At 55.1% G+C, this 20,219-nt stretch overlaps 1 protein-coding gene across 4 annotated transcripts in view; it reads left to right on the top strand.

The window, feature by feature from the left end:
• MEF2D (myocyte enhancer factor 2D) overlaps positions 1 to 20,219 on the top strand; it is a 38,273-nt gene that overhangs the window by 5,269 nt on the left and 12,785 nt on the right. The window contains exons 2-8 of one of the 4 annotated variants that reach the window (XM_010348462.3): positions 12,342 to 12,533; positions 13,127 to 13,330; positions 15,214 to 15,348; positions 16,188 to 16,398; positions 16,641 to 16,697; positions 18,770 to 18,960; positions 19,464 to 19,484. In XM_010348462.3, the coding sequence (XP_010346764.1) occupies positions 12,480 to 12,533; positions 13,127 to 13,330; positions 15,214 to 15,348; positions 16,188 to 16,398; positions 16,641 to 16,697; positions 18,770 to 18,960; positions 19,464 to 19,484 (873 nt within the window). In that variant the 5' untranslated portion in view covers positions 12,342 to 12,479. Of the gene's footprint in view, positions 1 to 12,341; positions 12,534 to 13,126; positions 13,331 to 15,019; positions 15,158 to 15,213; positions 15,349 to 16,187; positions 16,399 to 16,640; positions 16,698 to 18,769; positions 18,961 to 19,463; positions 19,485 to 20,219 lie in introns of all 4 variants that reach the window. The other 3 variants (XM_003937840.4, XM_010348464.3, XM_010348463.3) reach the window with 3 other exon arrangements.

Consider the following 20,219-nt stretch of genomic DNA (forward strand, 5'->3'; position numbering starts at 1 on the left):
TCAGGTGTGAGCTACCTTGCCCCACCCAAAAACCAAAACTTTTGAGATCCCGGTGGAGAGAAGCGATGAGTTCTCAAAAGGGAGGAGGGAAGCTTCCATTTCTTTTTTTTTTTTTTTTTGAGACGGAGTTTCGCTCTTGTTACCCAGGCTGGAGTGCAATGGCGCCATCTCGGCTCACAGCAACCTCCACCTCCTGGGTTCAGGCAATTCTCCTGCCTCAGCCTCCTGAGTAGCTGGGATTACAGGCACGCGCCACCATGCCCAGCTAATGTTTTGTATTTTTAGTAGAGACGGGGTTTCACCATGTTGACCAGGATGGTCTCGATCTCTCGACCTCGTGATCCACCCGCCTCGGCCTCCCAAAGTGCTGGGATTACAGGCGTGAGCCACCGCGCCCGGCGGAAGCTTCCATTTCTTATGTTTCTGTGTGCCAAGCTTTGTGCTGGGCATGGGAACATAAGACTGTTTCTCTCTACAACTGTTTTTTAGAATTGGGAAACTGAGTCTCGGAGCTTTAAGTGACTTATTTAAGCTTTTGTAGTTGTGAGTTATAAAGGGCTTTTTGTCTGAGGTTAAAGGAGAGATCCCGCCCTGCAGGATGAGGCAATGGAAAGGAGCCCCAAAGAGACCTGAGAGAAGGAGGAGAAGCTGAAGAGAAGAGAAAACGAGGATTTCGCCGCCGAGGGCAGAGAATCAGGGTTTGGTGGCAAGGTGAAGGGGGTATTGCTTTGACTTGAGTGTCGTGGAGAAAGCCCCTCAAAGTAAGGGTGTGAGAGCAGAAACAGATGACACTCAGAGACCCCTCCTCGTATCCCTGTGAGCTGCCACATGGGATGAATGAGGAGAGATGGTACAGCGGGAGGGCTTGGAGCACAAGAGGCTGGGCTTGTCTCAAGGCAGACGCACGGCCAATGTGAGCCTCCCAGGCCCAGAGCTGGGGAGTTGGCCCTGGAAGGAATGTGCCGGAACTCCCAGGTGGAGGGAGACCCCCTCCCACTCCCATCCAGGTCATGAGCTGAAGCCCTATGCCTGACAGTCTTTCTCTGCCCCTTACTTCTGGTGACCTTGAGCAAGACCCTGTCCATCTCTGTGAGTTTCCATACCTGTGGAAGGGAGGTGATGCTACCTGCCTCACATGGGAAAGGAAGGAGGTTCCGTCGGGAAAAGTGTGATGGTTGCATCTTTTTTCTCTGTCCTTCAGCCCCAGCCTGGCCCGGGACTTGCCTGCTGAGGCAGCTACCCAGAAACTAGGGTGGGGGCAAGCAATGCCTTTGGTGTCCAGGGTAGGGATTGAGAGGCCTGGAGGGTTCCTCCTGGCCTAGGGCTCTGTTTGGCCCTGGGATGGGTTGGGAAGCTGGGCCCAGCCCTGCTCTCCCCGTGCAGCCGTCTCCTTGTCTCAGAACCTGCCTCCTCCACACTTAGCCCCACGAGTGTTGCCAGATCCCTCTGGCTGCATGTTTGCTTACCCCTCGTGATTCTCTCATCCTCAACCCACCGGCAAAGACCTAGGGTTGAGGGTTGAGAGAACAAAGAATACAAGAGAGCCCATCCCCGAGCTTCAAGTAGAAATGCGTGGTGGGAGGGTGGAGTGGGGAGAGGGGGCTTGGTCTCTTTTCCTGGGGTCTTCCCACTCCGGTTCAAGTAATGTGGAGGCAAGGGAATGGAGCAAGGGGTTTGAGGGCTGACCTCAAACCTTGAAATTTTCCCTTTGGAGCATGCATATATTGTGTGTTTGGTGAGGGCTGATGGTTGGGGGTAGACCAGAAGGATGAGATGATCTGGAAGCGAGTCAGACCTTCCTGTCACCTCTCTCCTTAAGCTCTAGGCCCCTTTCCTCCAGCTGCCACCACTGCCTCCTCCTATGCTGAGTCCCCTTATGCAGGCCTCTGGGGCCCATGATGGCTGGGTGGGGACAGGTGTCCTGGCGCAGCTGCTCCCTCTTGTCTCCCCCACCTGTCAGCCTGGGGGTGGGGAGCTAAGTGGAGGGAGATAAGGGAACCACTCAGCCCCTCACCTGTTCCAAGGAGTGGGTCCCTGGTTGTAAAGTGTAGCAGGGGGGTCAAGAGTAGACAACAGGCAGGACGTCCCCCAGAAGAAGAATAGCTCCAGATCATAGTAACGGCAGGGAAAACTTGGTAGGTGGAGGTCCTTGCTGGCAAAAATCTGAGGGGTCCTTGCACAGCATCCTCATGAAAGGGTGAAACGCCAGGTATTGGTAAGGGGCATGGATTTGGGGACATGTATTTGCATAGTCTTGTTCAGGTACTGCTGTCCCCACCCCCTTCCCTCTGGGCACCCCCTCCATCTGGCTGGGCATCTTAGCCTCACCTGGCACCTTTCCTGAAAGCAACAAGCTAATCCTGTAAGAGCTGCCTGGCCGGCCGCCTCAGCAGGCCCACGCAGCCATGATGCCCGCCCTCCCTCTGCTGCCAGGGGCTTAGAGGACTGTCCTTTGAGTTAGAAGGAGACCCAGCCATTGCCCTGAGCGGCCCCTTTAAATCCTTGGTGGCTTCTCGAGGTCATGATGTCTCTAGGAGGATTTGCTTTCCCTGATTGGATTGGCCTCTTTCGGGTCCCCTGTCATCATCGTAGGTGAATGCTTCATGTTCTCCACCTCCCCTTTTCTCATAATTGGTGCTGTCCAGGCTGAGGGCCCAGGCCTTGGGCTCTGTCCCCTTTCTTTGTTCTCATGTCCCAGCAGTCAGGGCTCAGACCCCCTTCAGAATCTGCTTCAGCCAGAGTAGCCCTGTCTCAGTTCTGTGGGTGAGAAGAAAGGATCTTGCTGCTTTACACAAGGGAATGAGCACTGCCCAGGAAGAAAATGCCCTTCTGAGACTGTCTGCTGCCTGCCTTTCCATTTTTTTTTCTCTTCAGTCTGTTCTTCCTTTGGCCAGGGGCCCACACTCCTCATTACTCCATGCCCTTATTTCCATGGGAAGTCCCTCCCCTGATCTAACCATTAGCCTACCCGCTGCAGTGGCAGGCAGCCCAGACCCAGCACTGGCGGCACTATGCTCATTCCAACGGCTCTCAAGCCTACCCACCCCCAAGGCCCCAGCTGCCACTTTCACTTCTGTCTCCTGAGACCCCAGAGGGAAGTTGGGTTGGGGAGGTGGAAGGTGACACACTAACCGTCCCAACTGCCCCCACCTCTCCTCAGCCAGGGCTTCTGATGCCCAGGGGCCCCCATCCACTGCTCGTTTAGATGACCCAAATGTGTTAGGTAACAGTGGAAGGACTGGCGGCAGTGGGAGGGATGGCAGTTAGATAGCAGGAAGGACTTCCCAGGACTGGAGACCACTGCTGGGCTTCATTGTTCCAGAGGGTGTGGAGAGGTGTAGATACTCTGGACAAATGTAGATCAGACTTAAAGGTAGGTGGGAGACTGGTTGTCCACAGCTCCCATTGGTTGAGGTACAATGCTGGGGCCTCCATGCCCTCCCAGGTGTCACTAGCCTCGCATGCCCGGTTAGGGGGCTTCTGACAAAGCAAGCTTGAGCCCCAGAGATTACTTTGAGTCCAAGGACTCAGCCCTGAGGAGTTCTTTCTGTAGTATCTATCCTACCTGCTGTCCTGGGCCATCTCCTCCCATCCTGCACTGCGGATGGGTTTTGGAAATGGAGACAGAAATGGAAGTAAAGGACAGCTCACCTCCATCCTCCTGCTGCTGCCCCGACCTTGGCACTAAAGAAGGGAATGGGATTCTCCTCCTGCGAGTCTGAGGCAGTGGCAGAGCCACACTTCACCCTGTGATTCTTACCAAACTCCTCTAGCTGCCATGCTTGCTTATTCCTCGTGATTTCACACCCCTCCCCCGTCCCCGCCTAGACAAGAGCAGGGGACCCAGTTGGACTGAGAGTTCCAGACTGTTTCACTGGGGGTATTTATAAATTCAAGAATGCTTTCTGGAGGGGAAAGATGGGAGCAAAGGCCTGAGGTGCCAAGAACTCCACTTGGTGTCCACAGGTACCTAGGGATCCTGGGTAAGGGTGATCCAGGTTCTGGAATGGGAAGTTGAGCCTGAAGGAATAAGGTCGGAGACACTATGCAAATCTCATGCAAATGAACGGTGGTGAGTCACTGCAGCTCGGCCTGCTGGGATGGAGTATGAAGCCAGCCTTAGGCTTGGGTTCTAGAACTGGTCCCACCAGTGACCGTAACAGTGACCTTGGGGTAGTCGCTGCTCAGTAACCACAAGCAGTCTGATGGGCATTCCTGTGTGAGGAGATTGGGATGGCTGAGCCTCTGCCACGAGGGCCTTGTGTGCCCCACTTGGGACTTGTTCTGGCTGACCACAGCCTTTGTCAGCCCTGGGCCATCTGTTTAGAAGGCACCAACCCCTTCACCAGCCCCATCCTGACTCTCTTCTAGCTCCCTCGTTGCCCAGCCAGGCCATCTCTTTAGTTCCTCTCCATGAATTACACAATTCTGACCTCCCTTCCCTTTGGGCCTCCCCAGAGAGCTTAAGAGCTGTGTGTTTGGGCCAGAAGGGCATCTGGGCACTTAGTCCACCCAGCTACTTATAATACTGGCCAGTGGGGTAAAGCCTGTAGCAGGCAGTGACTTACTCAGGATCACACCTTAGACCCGAGCAGGGACTAGAACCCAGGTATCCAGAATCCCAGCTCAGAATCCCCATATTTCCCTAAGCTATTTATTGCCCTACCTCACCCATCCATGGGACTCAATCTCATGTTGCCCCCTGATACTTCCTGAGACCAGTCTGGGTAGCTCTAGGAACTTGTAGGGGGTGGTTGCCTAGGAGCCAGCCCAAAGGCCATAAAGGGAAGGTCAGACCTGGAGTGGGAAGTGCTGGACCCTGGCGGGCAGGCTGCTGCCTTTTAGGGAGCCAAAAGGCCTCACAGCTGCTACAGGAAGGATGAGAGCTAGACTACAGGAAGGACAGGCTGGGGTGGGGAAGACATGGAGGAGGCTCGGGAGACAGACCCTCACTGTAGAGGCATCTCCTGGGCAGAGAACAGGATGACCCCATCCCAGGAGACTTGCCAGGGAGAAGAGGGCGGGAAGCCTAGGGTGGGGCCCCGAGAGTTGTCCAGCGGAAGCTGCGGGGAGCGCTCAGCCATGCTCTCCATACCGGGTGCTCCCCTTGACAAGTCAGTTCCTGTCCCTTAAGCTGAGGCTGCAGGACCTGCCCCCCCCCCCCCCCGCCCCTCTTGAGTTTCTAGGGTGCCTGGGGCCGGAGACCACCCCCTGCCCCAGGCCCAGCTTTCCTGGACTGCCCGCCCCCACAGCCCGACAGCCCGCCCCTAGGTCCCCTGTCGGTGAGTTAAAATTAGCTCAGTGCCCAGGCTAAAAATAGCCCCTGCCCAGCCCTGAGGCTGCTGGACTGGGGGAGGGGAGTCCCTGAGGGAAGGAAAGACGGTGGGAACCAGGGATTTGGGTAGTGAGCCTGCCAGACAGAACTTTGAAGGGTTGGGGCTGGGGCCCTGCCTCTGAGATCGGACCCTAGAAGCACTCTGGGGTCAAGGAAAGAGGCTGCTGTGGGAGGGCGTGGGGACAGAGAGGGGACAGAGAAAGGAGCAAGAGAGGGAGACCCAAGAGGGGCCCAGGAGCAGGGGTATGGGGAGCAGGCCCTGCACGAGGGGGTGTGAGAATTGGGCTGTGTGTGGGATCAAGGAGAGGGACAATGTGAGGCTCCTGCCTTGACTCAGCCTTCGGAGGAGAAATGCCCCCCACTTCCTTTGTAAAGGAAGAACTCACTATGGGAACCATAGAATGATCCTGGACCGTCTTGCTGGGGTGTTTGGGGGGCATCACCAGGTTTACCTTCCCACTGCATCGCCCAGAGCTCCTTAGCCTGTGTCTCTGCACTAAGGAAGAGATCCCAGGGCTGAGAGTGGGAGAGGGAATGTATAAGAAGGTTGTGAGCCTGGGCGTAGACTGGGTATTAAGGCAGGACCTGGGAATCAAGCTGGGAGGCCGTGATCCTTGGTCCTTACCTCTGCTGCCTCTTAGGGCCAGCCTGCCTGCTCTGGGATGCTCCTAGTGGGGCTGTTTCTGGGCCCAGTCCAGGCTCCCAAGGGCCCCCTTGCCTCTCCCTGCCCTTGCCTTGGGTGGGACCTCCCCCTCCCTTGTCCCCGTCTCTTGGCTGGACTGCAAGTTCTCAGAGGGCAGGGGTGGTGTCCTGTTGAGTTATTCCCCCAGCGCTGGGCCAGGAGTCCGTCCTAGAAGCAGTTGTTGAACCTGCTTCTTGTTCTCTACCTGCCTCTCTCTGCTTTGTCTCTGTGGGTCTCCTGCCCCTCCCTCTCTCTTCTAGCCCTCTCCTTGTCTGTCTGTCTCTGCCCCATACTGCCTTCTAGCCTCGCTGCCTCTTTTTCTCTGCCATCTTGCCTGTGTCTGTGTGTCTGTCCCCCTCTGCCACCCTCTTCTGTGTCTGCCTCACCCACGCCTCCTCCCTCGTTAGTGAGCAGGCTGCTTGAGGCCGCCTGACTGTGGGGGTGACAGGTGGATTGGATTGTCACCCCCTCCCCCAGCGCCTGCTGCTTATTTCATGCCCTGCAGCCCAGCCACAGGGAAGGGGCGGGAGGAGGGATGACAGCTGTCTCCAGCGCCTCCTGCCTTCCCCTCCAGTCCTCAGCCTGCAGCCCGGAGCAGCCTGGGAGGGAGAGATGAAGGGCCCGCCTAATGAGAGCTCCCTTTCTCACCATGTGGAAGAGCAGGTTGAAGCCCACTGCTCTGTGATGGGAGGCAGCTCACTCAGCCTCTCTGGGCACTGCTCCCTTTTGGCCTGTGCTGGTATGGGAGCTCTGCAAGCAGATGCCCTGTGGTTTCTTTGAACCTGGGGACCACTAGGATGGGAACAGGTATGGGTGGAAGGCTATAGGGGAGAAGGAAAAGTAGGTAGTCCCCTGGCAAGAGCAAGAAAGAGAGGATGGAGGCTGGCCATCGGAAAGGAATTCTCCTGCAGCTCATGGGAAGGGCAGCCCTGCTGCAGCTGCAGCTCCAGGAAGGCTGCCCTGACCTCTCCCCCTCACCACTCTCCCCACTGGCCCCAGGCCACCCTCACACAGGAACTGAGATAGCATCATTCTGAAACCCGAGAATGGTTTGAATATTGCTCAGGTACCAAGAGGTGTTGCACTGGGGGAGGCAGGGACCTGTTTCTTCTCCCATGCCCCCTCCAAAGCAGTCCTCCTTTAGGGTACGTTTTGCACATCATTTGTGCCTCATTTGCGTGTAAACACAACCCACAGGTTCTAATTGGGTCTGTAGCTGAGCTTGGAAAAATGGCTATCGGTGGGGTCCTTCTGGATCCCCCCGGCCCCCTGAGCTCTCCTTCTTGTCAAGGGTATTGTCAGATGGGCCTCCTGCCCTGCGTCCTCCCTGCTCTCTGTTTGTGAAGACCTCTCCTCAACCACCCTTCTCCACAGTTGGTGAGTCTGTGCCCGCGTCCCTGGGGCCAACCCAGATGTCCTCCTCCCCCTGTCTCTGCTTCTCCCACGTCCACCAGGAAGGCCCTGCCTCTGCCTGTCCCAGCACCCTACCATGAGGTTCACCCTGCCCCACCCTTGTCCTGCGCATGGAGTCAGGTGAATCAGAGTCAAGCAGCCAGAGCCTTTAGAGCCTTTGAAGGGAACTTTTGGTGACATAGATACTGTCAGCCCGAGGAGTCATAGCTGTGGCCTGAGGTCAGGATTGGACAGGCCCTAGGGCCATCAGAACAGGAAGGCTACCCTGACCAACCCCCTGTCTCTTCGGTAGCCCAAGCCCTTCCAAGCCCTGGGCTCCAGATACCAGGCAGGATGAAGGAGAGAGGGTTAGAAGAGAAGCAGCCAAAGGCCACATCATCTGTGAGGGCTTCCTAGAGGAGGAGTAGATCAGACAGGAGAAGAATGGGGCCAGGCCAGGCTGGAGAGGAGAGACTCACATCTGGAGAACAGATGCCCAGGCCTCTGGCTCCTGCCAGTTGGTTAAGTAATTAGGCAGAGGGCTAATTAAGGAAGTCCAGGTGTTCATTAAAATCTCCCTAATTGGGTTGGTGGAAAGCCTAGGCAGGATAGGCCTTCACATCTTGGATAGGGTCAGGTTAGAGGGTACTTTGTGCCCACCTAGGCCCCGGCCACTCCTTTCAAAGTCAGGGTTGCGTTCATGTTCTGGCCCAAGGCTTTCAAAGACCCTGCAGCAATGTGGAATGGATAGCAGAAGGAAAAAAAGGTCAGAACAGACTGCGCCTGCTTTGTAGAAGGGTTTGTGGTTAGATAGAAGGAAGGACTGCCCAAGGCAGGGGCATCTCCTCCTCTGGCAGTGTTGGCACAGAGGTGGGAGCAGCAGTGGGGAAAGGGCCCTGGGAAGCATAGACATATAAAAAGTGCTTTGGGCTACCTTGGTAGGGATTGAGTATAGATGGGGTCTGGTCTTTTTAACCCTGACTTCTCTCTGTCAAACGATTCTCAGTGAATCTCTGTGGCTTCCCTGCCTTTTCAGCCCTGATCCCTCTCTCGTCCCAGCTCCCCCAGCATGAGGCGGGGGTGGGGGGGGCGGTGTAGGAGATCAGCCAGGGAGCTGGTTGCCAGGCGACAGTTGCCTAAGCAACCCCATCCTCTCCATCTCCATGTGCTCAGGGCTGCTCCTTAGAAGACTTTGGAGTCTCACCCTCTGCACCAGCCAACCTGAGGGTGGGGAGGGTTGAAGACTAGGATAGCAGGGGTGGTTGGAGGGTGGATGGTGTCCAAATCTTCAGGGGCAGTTAGGAGAGGAAGGGTTCTAACTCCACAGAGGATAGAGTGAGAGGAACTGGTACTGCAGCAAGACTGATGGAGGTTAGACTGCAAGAAGGACTTCTCACAGCATCACAACAATGAAGTCATATTTTCTTCTTTTCAAGAGACGTTTCCTGAGCTCCACCCTATAGGAAATAGAGTAGCGAAAAAGACAGATGTGATTCCTGCCCTCATGAAACTTCTGTCTCATGGAGAAGCCAGAAGCACAGAACTATAATTATTAACAATTGTCATAAGTGCTAAAAAGATTGCAGGAGTGACTTTTCTGAGGGTCATGAGAACAAAGAGAGACTTCTCTTCCAGTTTGGAGGAAGAGGCAGTATTGGTCATAAGCTGACAGAGGTTACATCTCAGCAAGAATTTGTTTATGAACAAAAGGTGGTGCGAGGGAGATGGTAAAGGGGAGAGACGGAAGGTAGATGCCGTAAGCTACAGGAGCCCAGCAGTTCCTGCATTCACCAGTCTAGACTGGGTTTTCAAGGCTAGGCCAGAGAATCCCATTTAAAAAGCCAACTATTTGTAGCCCGCTCCCCTTACCCTCTGTGTCCCCTTCCTTACCTTCCCTGCCAAAGCCCCTACCACTGTAGCTCTAGAAAGCACGGTCTTTGGATTGCACCGGGAAGCAGGGGAGCTGAAATCCCAGGGCTGGAGCCTTTGCAATGGGAACTTGGCAGGCATCGGGGTCACAGGTGAGGAATGGGGTCTCTGGAGCTGGTTTGGAGCTCAGGTATCTGCTGGGCCACTCAGGATTGGCTAGGCTGGTGTTGCTGTTGTCCCGGCCTGTGCACGGGGTACCAGTAGGAGGGCCAGGGCCCATGGAGCACTTTGAGGGCAAGGAGGAAGGGAGGAGGCCGGACACGTGGCTCACACCTGTAATCCCAGTACTTTGGGAGGCTAAGGCGGGAGGATTGCTTGAGCTCAGGAGTTCAAGACCATCCTGGGCAACATAGGAGGAGACTCTGTCTCTACAAAAGTCAAAAAATTAGCTGGGCATGGCGATATACACTCATGGTCCCAGCTACTTGGGAGATGGAGGCAGGAGGATCACTTGAGCCCAGGAGTTCAAACCAGCCTAAGCAACATAGCCTGTATCTACTAAAAAAAAAAAAATAATAATTAATACCCTGTATCTACTAAAAAAAATTATTAATAAATTATCTGGATGTAGTGGCACACAATTGTGTTCTCATCTACTTGGGAGGCTGAGGCTGGAAGGTTGAAGCTGCAGTGAGCTGTGATTGTGCACTCCAGCCTGGGCAACAGAGCAAGACCCTATCTTAAAACAAAACAAAACAAAACAACCAAAAATAAATAAAAAAGGTAAGGAGTCATTTGAAGAGCAATGCATCTGGTTGTTTTCTGTAGATATCCAGGCAAAGCAGAAACTCTCCAGCTAAGCTAGGGAGCAGTCTTGGTAATGGGGCCGGTATTCCCAGCTCCTCCCAAATTTCTAGATTCCTTATCTTCCCTCTCCCCCTTCCCTCATGACCAAGAGACCAAGGCTGAACTTTAGCATCTACTGTGGTACCATAGGGGCCATGTTGAGTGGGGCTGGAAAGACTCCAGGGAAACTCAGCAGCCATTGGCAGTGGGAGCTGCTGGGTAGAGGTAGAAGTTGTTCTCCGTCATCAAACACTTCTACCCAGGTAGTGGGTGGTGGGGTGCAGGGGATCAGAATAGTGGCTGGGGGTCTGCATCCCTAGACTCTGCAGTAGAGTCTCTGAGCATGGGGCTCTATGGAAGGGGAGCTCTGGAGGGGAGGGCTTGCCTTTTCTGGTCCAGGCTTCTCCCAGGACCCAAAAAGAGTGAGGTTAGAAAGCACAGGCCGCAGTTCACTGTCCTCTCCAGCATCTTACAGAAAGCTCCACTTCTGGGCCGGGCGCGGTGGCTCACACATGTAATCGGAACACTTTGGGAGGCTGAGGTGGGTGGATCACCTGAGGTCAGGAGTTCAAGACCAGCCTGGCCATCATGGTGAAACCCCATCTTTTAAAAGAAAAAAAAATTTTTTTTAGAAAAAAAGAAAACTCCACTTTCGACGCAAGGAATCATAGCTGGAGGGGCCCTGAAGTCATTCCGTGCCTCCATCCCATCCTGGGCCCTTCCAGTCCTCGAGGACCCACCCAGCCTGTGTAGGCACTGCCCACACTGGAGAGCATGCACCTTTGCTGGCTCAGGCTGTGCTGCCATCCCTGAGCCTCCTCTCATCCTCTGGTACCTCCTGGAGTTGTGCAGTGCAGGGGCTGTTTCTCATCCTGGCTTTTTAGCATGGAGCTGTTCAACCAGTGGGCTGTGAGGGGGTTACAGGTGTACTGAGATAGCAAGTTCTCTGCCTGCTGCCTCCATCCGCCTGGCTGCCAGTGGCCTCCCCAGTGTATGTCATTTGGCCCTGTATTTTCTCTGTGCTTCAAGATGTACAAGATTGGGAAGCACTACTCTTAGACTGAGCTTGGGTTCTAGATGTGGCCCATACCTCTAGAGCAGGAATCAGCAAACTATGGCCCGTGAACCAAATCTGCCCCGTGCCCATTTTTGCAAATGTAGTTGTATTGGATCACAGCCATACTCATGCTCATTCGTTTATGTCTGTTGCTTTCATGGTACAATGACAGAGTTGAGTAGTTACAACAGAGACTGTATGGTCTGCAAAGCCTGAAATATTTACTGTCTGGCCCCAAAATTTCCATCTCCTGGTCTAGAGGAATGATTTCATTGTTTTGAGCGCACAACTCTTTTCTCAAACAAAAATCTTAGGCTGGGTGTGTCTGAAGGTAGCAAGTTAGCTCAATTGATTACTCACAGTCAGTTACAGATCGAACTCTCTGTTCGACTTTCCTTTGTTCTCACTACTGCACTTGACTACGCTTATAAAAATAAAAATAGGGGCACACGCGGGTCCCTCCATGGCCCCATGCGCCCCACGGAAAAAAAGTTTTAAAAAATAAAAATAAACCTTAGGCTTCAGTTCGCTGAGTAGAACAGATTGGTGTGGAGGAACTCTAGTTGAAGGGAGATGTGGGTGCCATGACCCCGAGCCACACTGCAGGACTCCAGGCCCCAGAGTCCCATGAGCTAGTATGAGGTTCACTGTTCTAGACCTGCTCTGACATGTTCTTGAGCCAGGGGCACCAGAGACACCCATCCTGGCACCAGGTGCACCATGCCTGTTGTTCACTCACTGGGCAGATGTTCTCTCAGCATCGTCTCCACTCCAAGCTCCAGAATGGGAACCATCGTTCCAGGCCAGAGGAGCAGCTGGAGCACCCCGGTGTCTGTACTACAGACAGGTTCTAGAGAGAAGAGTGGGCCATGGGATATTCCCTAAACTCCAGACCCATGGAAGCCAGGAGGTCACTTACTCTGACCTAGAGCCTGAGGACAGCAGTGACCAAGGGGAAAGAGCCTGGGTCTTGGTGTGAGCTCTAGCTTGTGCCTGGCTGTGGCATACCACTGCCTCAGGCAGACAGCATTGCCTCATTTTGAGGGTGGAGCTCAGATGCTGCTAGCCTCTCACAGGGGTGCTGTGAGCCTGGCCTGTGTGCCCAAGGAGCAGGTCTGGGGGTTGGGGCTCAGCGTCCTCTCATGACCCTCCCCTTCCAGGAGGCTGTGCAGACGATATCCTGCAGACCATGAACTGAGCACTGTTCCCAGACCGTTCATGAGCACAGTGTAAGGTGTGCCGAGACCCACCACCCAGCAAGCCCCTCCCCTCCGTAGCACTGAGGACCCCCGGAGAAGATGGGGAGGAAAAAGATTCAGATCCAGCGAATCACCGATGAGCGGAACCGACAGGTAGGGAAGTCCTAGAGCCACACGAAGCGGGTGAGGGCAGGGCTCGGGCCTCGCCTTGGCTCCTTCCAGGCATGCCAAGAGGGCTTGTGGAAGAGGGGGAAACTCCATCAGCTATTACAGAAGGGGAAGGGAGATGAGGAGAAGAGGAATCCCAACTTCTTTGCAGCTCTTGCAACTCTGTGTCCCGGGACTCCAAGGCTCATCTGCTGCTGCAGCCAGATGAGCCTGTGTTCTCGTCCTGGAGCTGTATGCAAGCCTTAGGTCACACAAAGGCACTCCCCCTTTCCCAACAGGAAAGCTTTCCCTCTTCTCCACTGACCTCTTCGTAGCCTCCAGCATAGAGGCGTGGAGTTTGTCCACCTGAATCCTGCCCCTTCAGTGAGTGGGCTCTGGGCTGTATCTCCACTGTTTGTTGGCCTACAAGCACTAGCCTGGTCCTTCCCCAAACCAGGGACTCCTGAGACTAGGGGCTGTGTCACCCTGAGAATGGGGGCTCCTGAGGGCAGAGGCTATGTCCTGCCATCTGTAGGCTGGGACTCCCAATCAGGCCTTGACGGAGCCAGACCTGGCTGCCCACTCGTCCTTCTCTGCAGGTGACTTTCACCAAGCGGAAGTTCGGCCTGATGAAGAAGGCGTATGAGCTGAGCGTACTGTGTGACTGCGAGATCGCACTCATCATCTTCAACCACTCCAACAAGCTGTTCCAGTACGCCAGCACCGACATGGACAAGGTGCTGCTCAAGTACACGGAGTACAACGAGCCGCATGAGAGCCGCACCAACGCGGACATCATCGAGGTGGGCCACACACACAGGCACCGGGACGCCCCTGCCTGCATCCACATGGACGTGCTGTGTATACACACAGACCTGCCCGTGCACACACACCAGTATACGTGCCCCTGTAGCCCCTCACCTGTGTGCAGATGCATACAAACCCTCCTTCTGTCACACACACCCAGGGCCTGAGGAGGAAGGAAGGGCAGTTCAGGTGAACAGGCCAGTGCCAGGCTGCCAGCCCACACCCATCCTGCCCTCTCCGAGAGTCCGTTTTCTGTCGTCCAGTGTGATGGAACATCCCTGCCCTGCCTTCTTGCATCCTGGCTTTGTCTTTGGCCCCTTCGCCATCTTTTGGTGCGCCCCTGCACCTGCCTCTTCCTTTTGTAAATCTCCCTCTTTGTTTCCATCTCTCCTGCTGTCTCTGTCTGTTTGTGGGCCCAGCGGTTCTATTTTCTGTTTCAAAGAGAGCCAACACTGTGAACTGTTGAAGGACATAGGCCTTGGAATTCAGCTCTGACCTTTACTGGCCAAATGGCCTTGGGCAGGTGCTTAGGCCTTCCCGCACCTTGGTGCCCACCTCCACAAGACGGGGCCAAGGCTGGCCTTGAAGGGTGCTGTGTGAATTGAATGTCCCTGCTTCTCACACCGAGGTGTGTGCCCCTTGGGGGTACACAACTTGTGCTGGTGAAGAGGGTGCCCGGGAAGCCACAGGCCTACTCAGATTTGTAGCAAAGTCCCTTTTTTTTTTTTTTTTGAGACGGAGTTTCACTCTTGTTACCCAGGCTGGGGTGCAATGGCGCGATCTCGGCTCACCGCAACCTCCGCCTCCTGGGTTCAGGCAATTCTCCTGCCTCAGCCTCCTGAGTAGCTGGGATTACAGGCACGCGCCACCATGCCCAGCTAATTTTTGTATTTTTAGTAGAGACGGGGTTTCACCATGTTGACCAGGATGGTCTCGATCTCTTGACCTCGTGATCCACCCGCCTCGGCCTCCCAAAGTGCTGGGATTACAGGCTTGAGCCACCGCGCCCGGCAAGTCCCTTATTTTTATGTTAGAGAAAGATTTACTGTAGACTAGAAGGTAAAATTTGCATTCATTTTAAAGACAAAGCGAGTATCTGTAGAGATATTTTGAGCATGAAGAGGGCAGCTTTGGGGTGTACTGCGGACCCCCCAGCTGTGCCTCCCCCAGAGCATGGGGTGGTCACAGCAGGGACTCGGTCCGTGTTCACCCCCTTTCCTTTTTCCACGTCCCATTCCACGTGCTGTCTCCATCTCTGTCTGTCTCTCCCTCCTCTTCTCCTAAGCAGAGCCCCCTACCTTCCTCCCCCTGGAGAACTCAGTGCCTTTTGACCAGGGTTCACCGCAGGGCAGTCAGGCAGGGACTGGCCCAGGGCACCAGCCCCTTAGCCCATCCCCTGGAAACCCTCTCCCTGCCTGTCCCTTTGGAAGTACATGTCTCCCTGCCAAGGGCACCCCCAGGTTAGGCCCACCTTCCAGCCTTGTTCTCCACGTTCTGATGGCTCCCAAGCCCATCTTCCCACAGTGCCCCAGGAGGCACTGTCCGTGGGGAGGGGCAGGTGACATTGAGGGAGGGACCCGGGAGATGCTGAGAACCCCGAGGAAGGAGGGCGGGGAAGAGTAGGGGGCCCTTAGGGAGGGGCTGGAAGGACTCTCACCCAGCTGATGTCAGCGGTGCGGTTACAGACCCTGAGGAAGAAGGGCTTCAACGGCTGCGACAGCCCGGAGCCCGACGGGGAGGACTCGCTGGAACAGAGCCCCCTGCTGGAGGACAAGTACCGGCGCGCCAGCGAGGAGCTCGACGGGCTCTTCCGGCGCTATGGGGTGAGCCCCACTCACTCTGTCTCTGTCGGCCCCCCCTTCCGGCCCCTTCCCCCCAGGCGCTGCACAAGAAGCACAGGGAATGTGAGAGCCCTGAGGTGGACGAGGTGTTTGCCCTGACCCCCCAGACGGAAGAGAAATATAAAAAGATAGACGAGGAGTTTGATAAAATGATGCAGAGTTATAGACTGGCCGTGAGTAGTCGCATGGAGCAGAGCCTCCCTGTGGTGCATGGTGTGGCTTCGCGCCCCGGCTCTCGGCTGCCCCGATGGGTGCTCCGCTCTGAGCCATGCTCGGGTTCCCAGTGACCACTAAGGAACCTCTCACCTTGGTCATGATAAACCTGCATCCCTTGCTGAGACTCGACTGGAATGGAGCATAAGTTGGAGAGGCCTGGAGCGTCCCCCTCTCCAGCAAGAAGAGTGTAGATGACATGAGATCCTTAGAGGACAGGAAAGTGGAGTGTGCTCTTTGTCCAGTGGGTTTTTGGGGGAGAGGCCTGCCTGGGCCTGCTCTGATAGCCCAAGCAGACACTCAGCCTTGTGTAGGGAAAGCAGAACTGCTGAAGGGGAAGGCAGGGAGGTGGGGGTGAGCTCTGTCTGCAGCTGGCCGGATGGGTGAGAGACTGCAAGTGAAGTGATGTCCCGACCCATGGCGCAAGCCTTTAACAGCTGTGTGTGTGTGTGTGAATTTGGGTCTGTTCTCAGGACTTCTAACCTGCTCCCCGTGTGTCCTGCCTGGCTGAGGACTAACCCACCCCCACTAGGGGGTGTCCCTGGTCCTGTCTGCAGTGAGCAGAGCCCTGTTCTCATTCTCTGGGCCAGAAAAGGACCCAAAGCTTCCCCTCAAAGTTCTTCCTTGGTGGGAGTGGCAGGCAGGACTCTACAAGGGCACAGGGCAGGGAGCTTGAGCTGCTGGCCCCAGGATGTGTAGCCCAGAAGTGAGAAGAACCCTTGCCTGCCCTCCCAGTAAAAGTAGGCTCCATGGAAGGGGTCAACCTGGCCTGATCCTGCCCCTCCATCTTTCTGTCTAGTCAGCTGTCCCGGCCCCCAACTTTGCCATGCCTGTCACGGTGCCCGTGTCTAATCAGAGCTCACTGCAGTTCAGCAATCCCAGCGGCTCCCTGGTCACCCCTTCCCTGGTGACGTCATCCCTCACAGACCCGCGGCTCCTGTCACCCCAGCAGCCAGCACTACAGAGGAACAGTGTGTCTCCTGGCCTGCCCCAGCGGCCAGCTAGTGCAGGTGAGTGGGCTGGCAGGTGGGCAGGTGAGGTGGAAATGAGATGTGATGGGGTCTTTGGGGTTCCATTTTCAGTGGCGAGTATCTCTCTCCACCTACCACAGCATCCCCCCGTTTGTGTGGCTCCTGAGGGAAGGAAATATGACTCTTCTTCCTCCTGGGGACCCCTCTTCATGTTCAGTCCCCAAGACTCACTCTCAAAGGGGGAGTGCTGTCAGCTCATCCTGGTTGTGTTTTTCCTCCAGGGGCCATGCTGGGGGGTGACCTGAACAGTGCTAACGGAGCCTGCCCCAGCCCTGTTGGTGAGTGCAGCCATCCTTCTACCTGGAGGTGGGAAAGGGTACCTGCTCAGTGGCCGCAGGGGGTCCAAGGACCAGGAAGGAACCTAGATGAGAGGAAGATCCCAGGGCCAGAACTGGAGGAGGAGTCAGAAGTTTTGAAGCCCCTGGATTTTGTTTTCTGTAGCAATGATTGGTGTGGATGATCAGCAGAGATGGAGGCTCAGAGAATTCTGAGTAAACCATGAGAAAATGGGCCAGCATTTCTAGTTGGAGGGGAAGACCCAAGTTTTTTACAGTTGAGTGCGAGTATCTGGTTGGGATCTGAAGGATGAGAATGCCAGGCATTGCCTAGACAAACAATAGGGACAGACTCACATAGACACTCACACAGCACTCACACACACACACACGTGAATTCTCCCTCTTACAGAAGTATCCAGATGTTAGATGTGCACATGTGAGCACACATACATAAGCCACAGAAGCAGCTGGGCATGGTGGCTCATGCCTGTAATCCCAGCACTTTGGGAGGCCGAGGCAGGTGGATCACCTAAGATCGGGAGTTTGAGACCAGCCTGACCAACATGGAGAAACCCTGTCTCTACTAAAAATACAAAATTAGCGAGGCGTGGTGCGCATCCTAGCTACTTGGGAGGCTGAGGCAGGAGAATAGCTTGTACCCGGGAGGTGGAGGTTATACAGTGAGCTGAGATCACACTGTTACACTCCAGCCTGGGCAACAAGAGTGAAACTCCATCTCAAAAAAAAAGCCACAGAAGAAAGGCTGCCCCCACCCCCACCCCCCCACCATCCCTGGCAGCAACAGCCCCTCTTGCCCTATGCTGTTGTCCGGCTGGGTGACTGTGACTTCGAATGTCACGATTGACGTCACCCTGACATTCCTGCCATTCCCAGAGTGATCCGGGAATTGGGATGGAGGCTGGCACACACTTCCAGGGCAACAGCGTGCTCTTAGGGGACAGAGCAAGGAGGCATTTCTGACTGCAGTCCCCCTCACATCCTAGGACCTCAGCATCCCCCAGCCCCATTTGGGGGTAATATAATCCCCATTTGGAGATTATATAGTCAGGAAATTAAATTAAATTCTAGAGTCAGGAAATTAAAGGAGCAGTGAATATGTCTCCTTCTTCAAGGAGAGGGCCAGAGAAATGCTTGTAGACCTTAAGGGAGCAGTGATACAAAAGTCCAGCATATGGAAAGTGGCTGAGAGCCCTTGCTTGGCCTCCAGCCAGCTGTGTGGCCCTGGGCAAGTCATTACGCTTCTCCCAAGAAGGCTCTAGTTTCTTCTTCTGTGAACAGGGCTAATGTCCTGTCTGTCTTGCAGAGTTAATGTGTGGATTAAATAAGATAATACATGTGTGAAAGGCCTGTGTGGATTGTAGAGTGTGGAGCAGATATAAAAGATAGTTATTACATTTGTGATTACCAGGCTAATTATGGCGGCGGCTCTGTCACCTGTCTCCCAGTGCCAATAATACCATCACCAACAGTGAATGGCTTGTTTCCTCCAAGCCGTGGGCAGCTTGTCACATGTTGATCCAAATCACATCGTCACTGCTCACAGCGCACGGAGCAGTCCGAGCGGTTGTTGATTTGTCATGGTGACCAGGCTTCTCACTAAGGCCCAGATTCCAGGCTGCCACCTCTTCCACACCCGGGTCATGGTGGGTCCTGTCTGGGGCAGACTGTGGGATCTGAAAATGCTAGACTTCCTGCCTGTGGAGACCAAAGAACAGAGAGGACAGGGAGAGGCTTGGTCATCGCAGAGCCTAGAGGCAATGGTTGCTTTTCAGTTCTTCCCACTGACCTCAGAGTCCCATCACCAAGCCCCATCGCATGTAGCTCGGAGTTAGGGGAACGAACCTAAAGATTCAGGAGTAAGGGGTACTCGCCTCCCATTATTCCAAAGACATGAAGTATTTGGGGAACATCCGATAGCCCAGTCCCCACTCAAAGCCTTAAGCATGGCCTTGAGAGGTTCCGGGTGACAGGAGTATTGGTGTGGGGAAGTTGACAGGGCTGAAGGGCAGGCCCATGTTTTTCCTTTTACCCTCATGTTGTCACTTCTCCAGGGAATGGCTACGTCAGTGCCCGGGCTTCCCCTGGCCTCCTCCCTGTGGCCAATGGCAACAGCCTAAACAAGGTCATCCCTGCCAAGTCTCCGCCCCCGCCCACCCACAGCACCCAGCTTGGAGCCCCCAGCCGCAAGCCCGACCTGCGAGTCATCACTTCCCAGGCAGGAAAGGGGTTAATGCATCACTTGGTAAGTGGGTGTCTGGGCCAAGGGCGGGGGCTGGGGAATGGAAGAGTAGGGACAGGGGAAAGAGCAGACCTCTAGCCGGAGAGATGAAGGCTAGCCGGCAGTTAGGACTTCCCAAGAGGGATCATGGAAGCATGGCTTTTTATGAGCTCGCTCTTCCCAGAGGGCCTTTTAAGAGGTTGCAACACAAGAAGTACCAGCCTAAGGCAGTAACAAGGGACAGGAGGTGAGAGAGAAGGTTCTGTGATGGGAAGGATCATAGAAAGGATTTGTCACTTCAGCAGGAGGGATGGAGATTAGATGGTGAGCATTTCCTAACTGGGTGGAGATTGGGATGGAGCAGCTCTGGAAATCAGTCAGGACAGTGAAGAGCTCTGCCTTTGTAGGCTGGGTCGAGCCGTCCTACTCTTAACGCAGAGAGGTGGATGGAACAGCTGTGGGGACAGAGGTGGGGTGGGGCAGAGGCCAGAGACTGAAAATCCCCTTGGTTTTATTTCTGCTCTCAGACTGAGGACCATTTAGATCTGGTAAGTGAGGCTATGAGCTGTTTGCTGTGGCTTTGAATTCTGGGTATGGCTCTGTAGTCCCCCAGCATGAAGTACATGTGTGTCCTTGGCCTCTCGCCTGTTCATGGACTGTTGCTGTTTCTTTGCTTAGTTGCCAGGAGCCGTGCTGAGTGCCAAGTGGGATTCAGAGGTGTAGGGGGCGGGGGTGAGAAGTCAGACATGCGTGTGTGTGCCTGTGTGTACATGAATGTCTGCATGTGGTGTTACATTCATTCAGACACACCTCCTTCTGTGTGTATGTACGTGTGGGAGGGGGAGGGGGCCAGCCCCAGGGCTCAGAGGTCCCACCCAGATGCCTAGACTAGGCCCTGCATGGGGGACTGGATCCCCTAGTCCTCTGACTCCACTCAGGCTCACACTGCATTCTTGGGATCCAGGACAGGATCCTCCTTAGGAGGGAGGCCAGCTGGATGGTGAAGTTGGTGTTTCAGGGGAAGCCAAAGCCCAGGCCCAGGCTGGACTTGTCCTTCTTGGTGGGGCTTCCCACCTCCCTCGTGTCCCCGTGCTCCCTCCTGCACTTAGCCCATGGCATGGGCACTCAGAGGCAGGCACAGCTGCCCGTTTTCCTCCTCTCTCACACACACTTACATACTCACCCCCAGCCAGGCGTGGGGCGGGGGCTCCTCCCTCCCAACTCCCTGACGGGAGGCCAGAGAGGCTGGAAAAGGCAGGCAGGCTTTGGCGGCCAACACGGCG

This window comes from Saimiri boliviensis, chromosome 19 (genome assembly GCF_048565385.1).
Source record: "Saimiri boliviensis isolate mSaiBol1 chromosome 19, mSaiBol1.pri, whole genome shotgun sequence".
Classification (NCBI taxonomy): Eukaryota; Metazoa; Chordata; class Mammalia; order Primates; family Cebidae; genus Saimiri; species Saimiri boliviensis.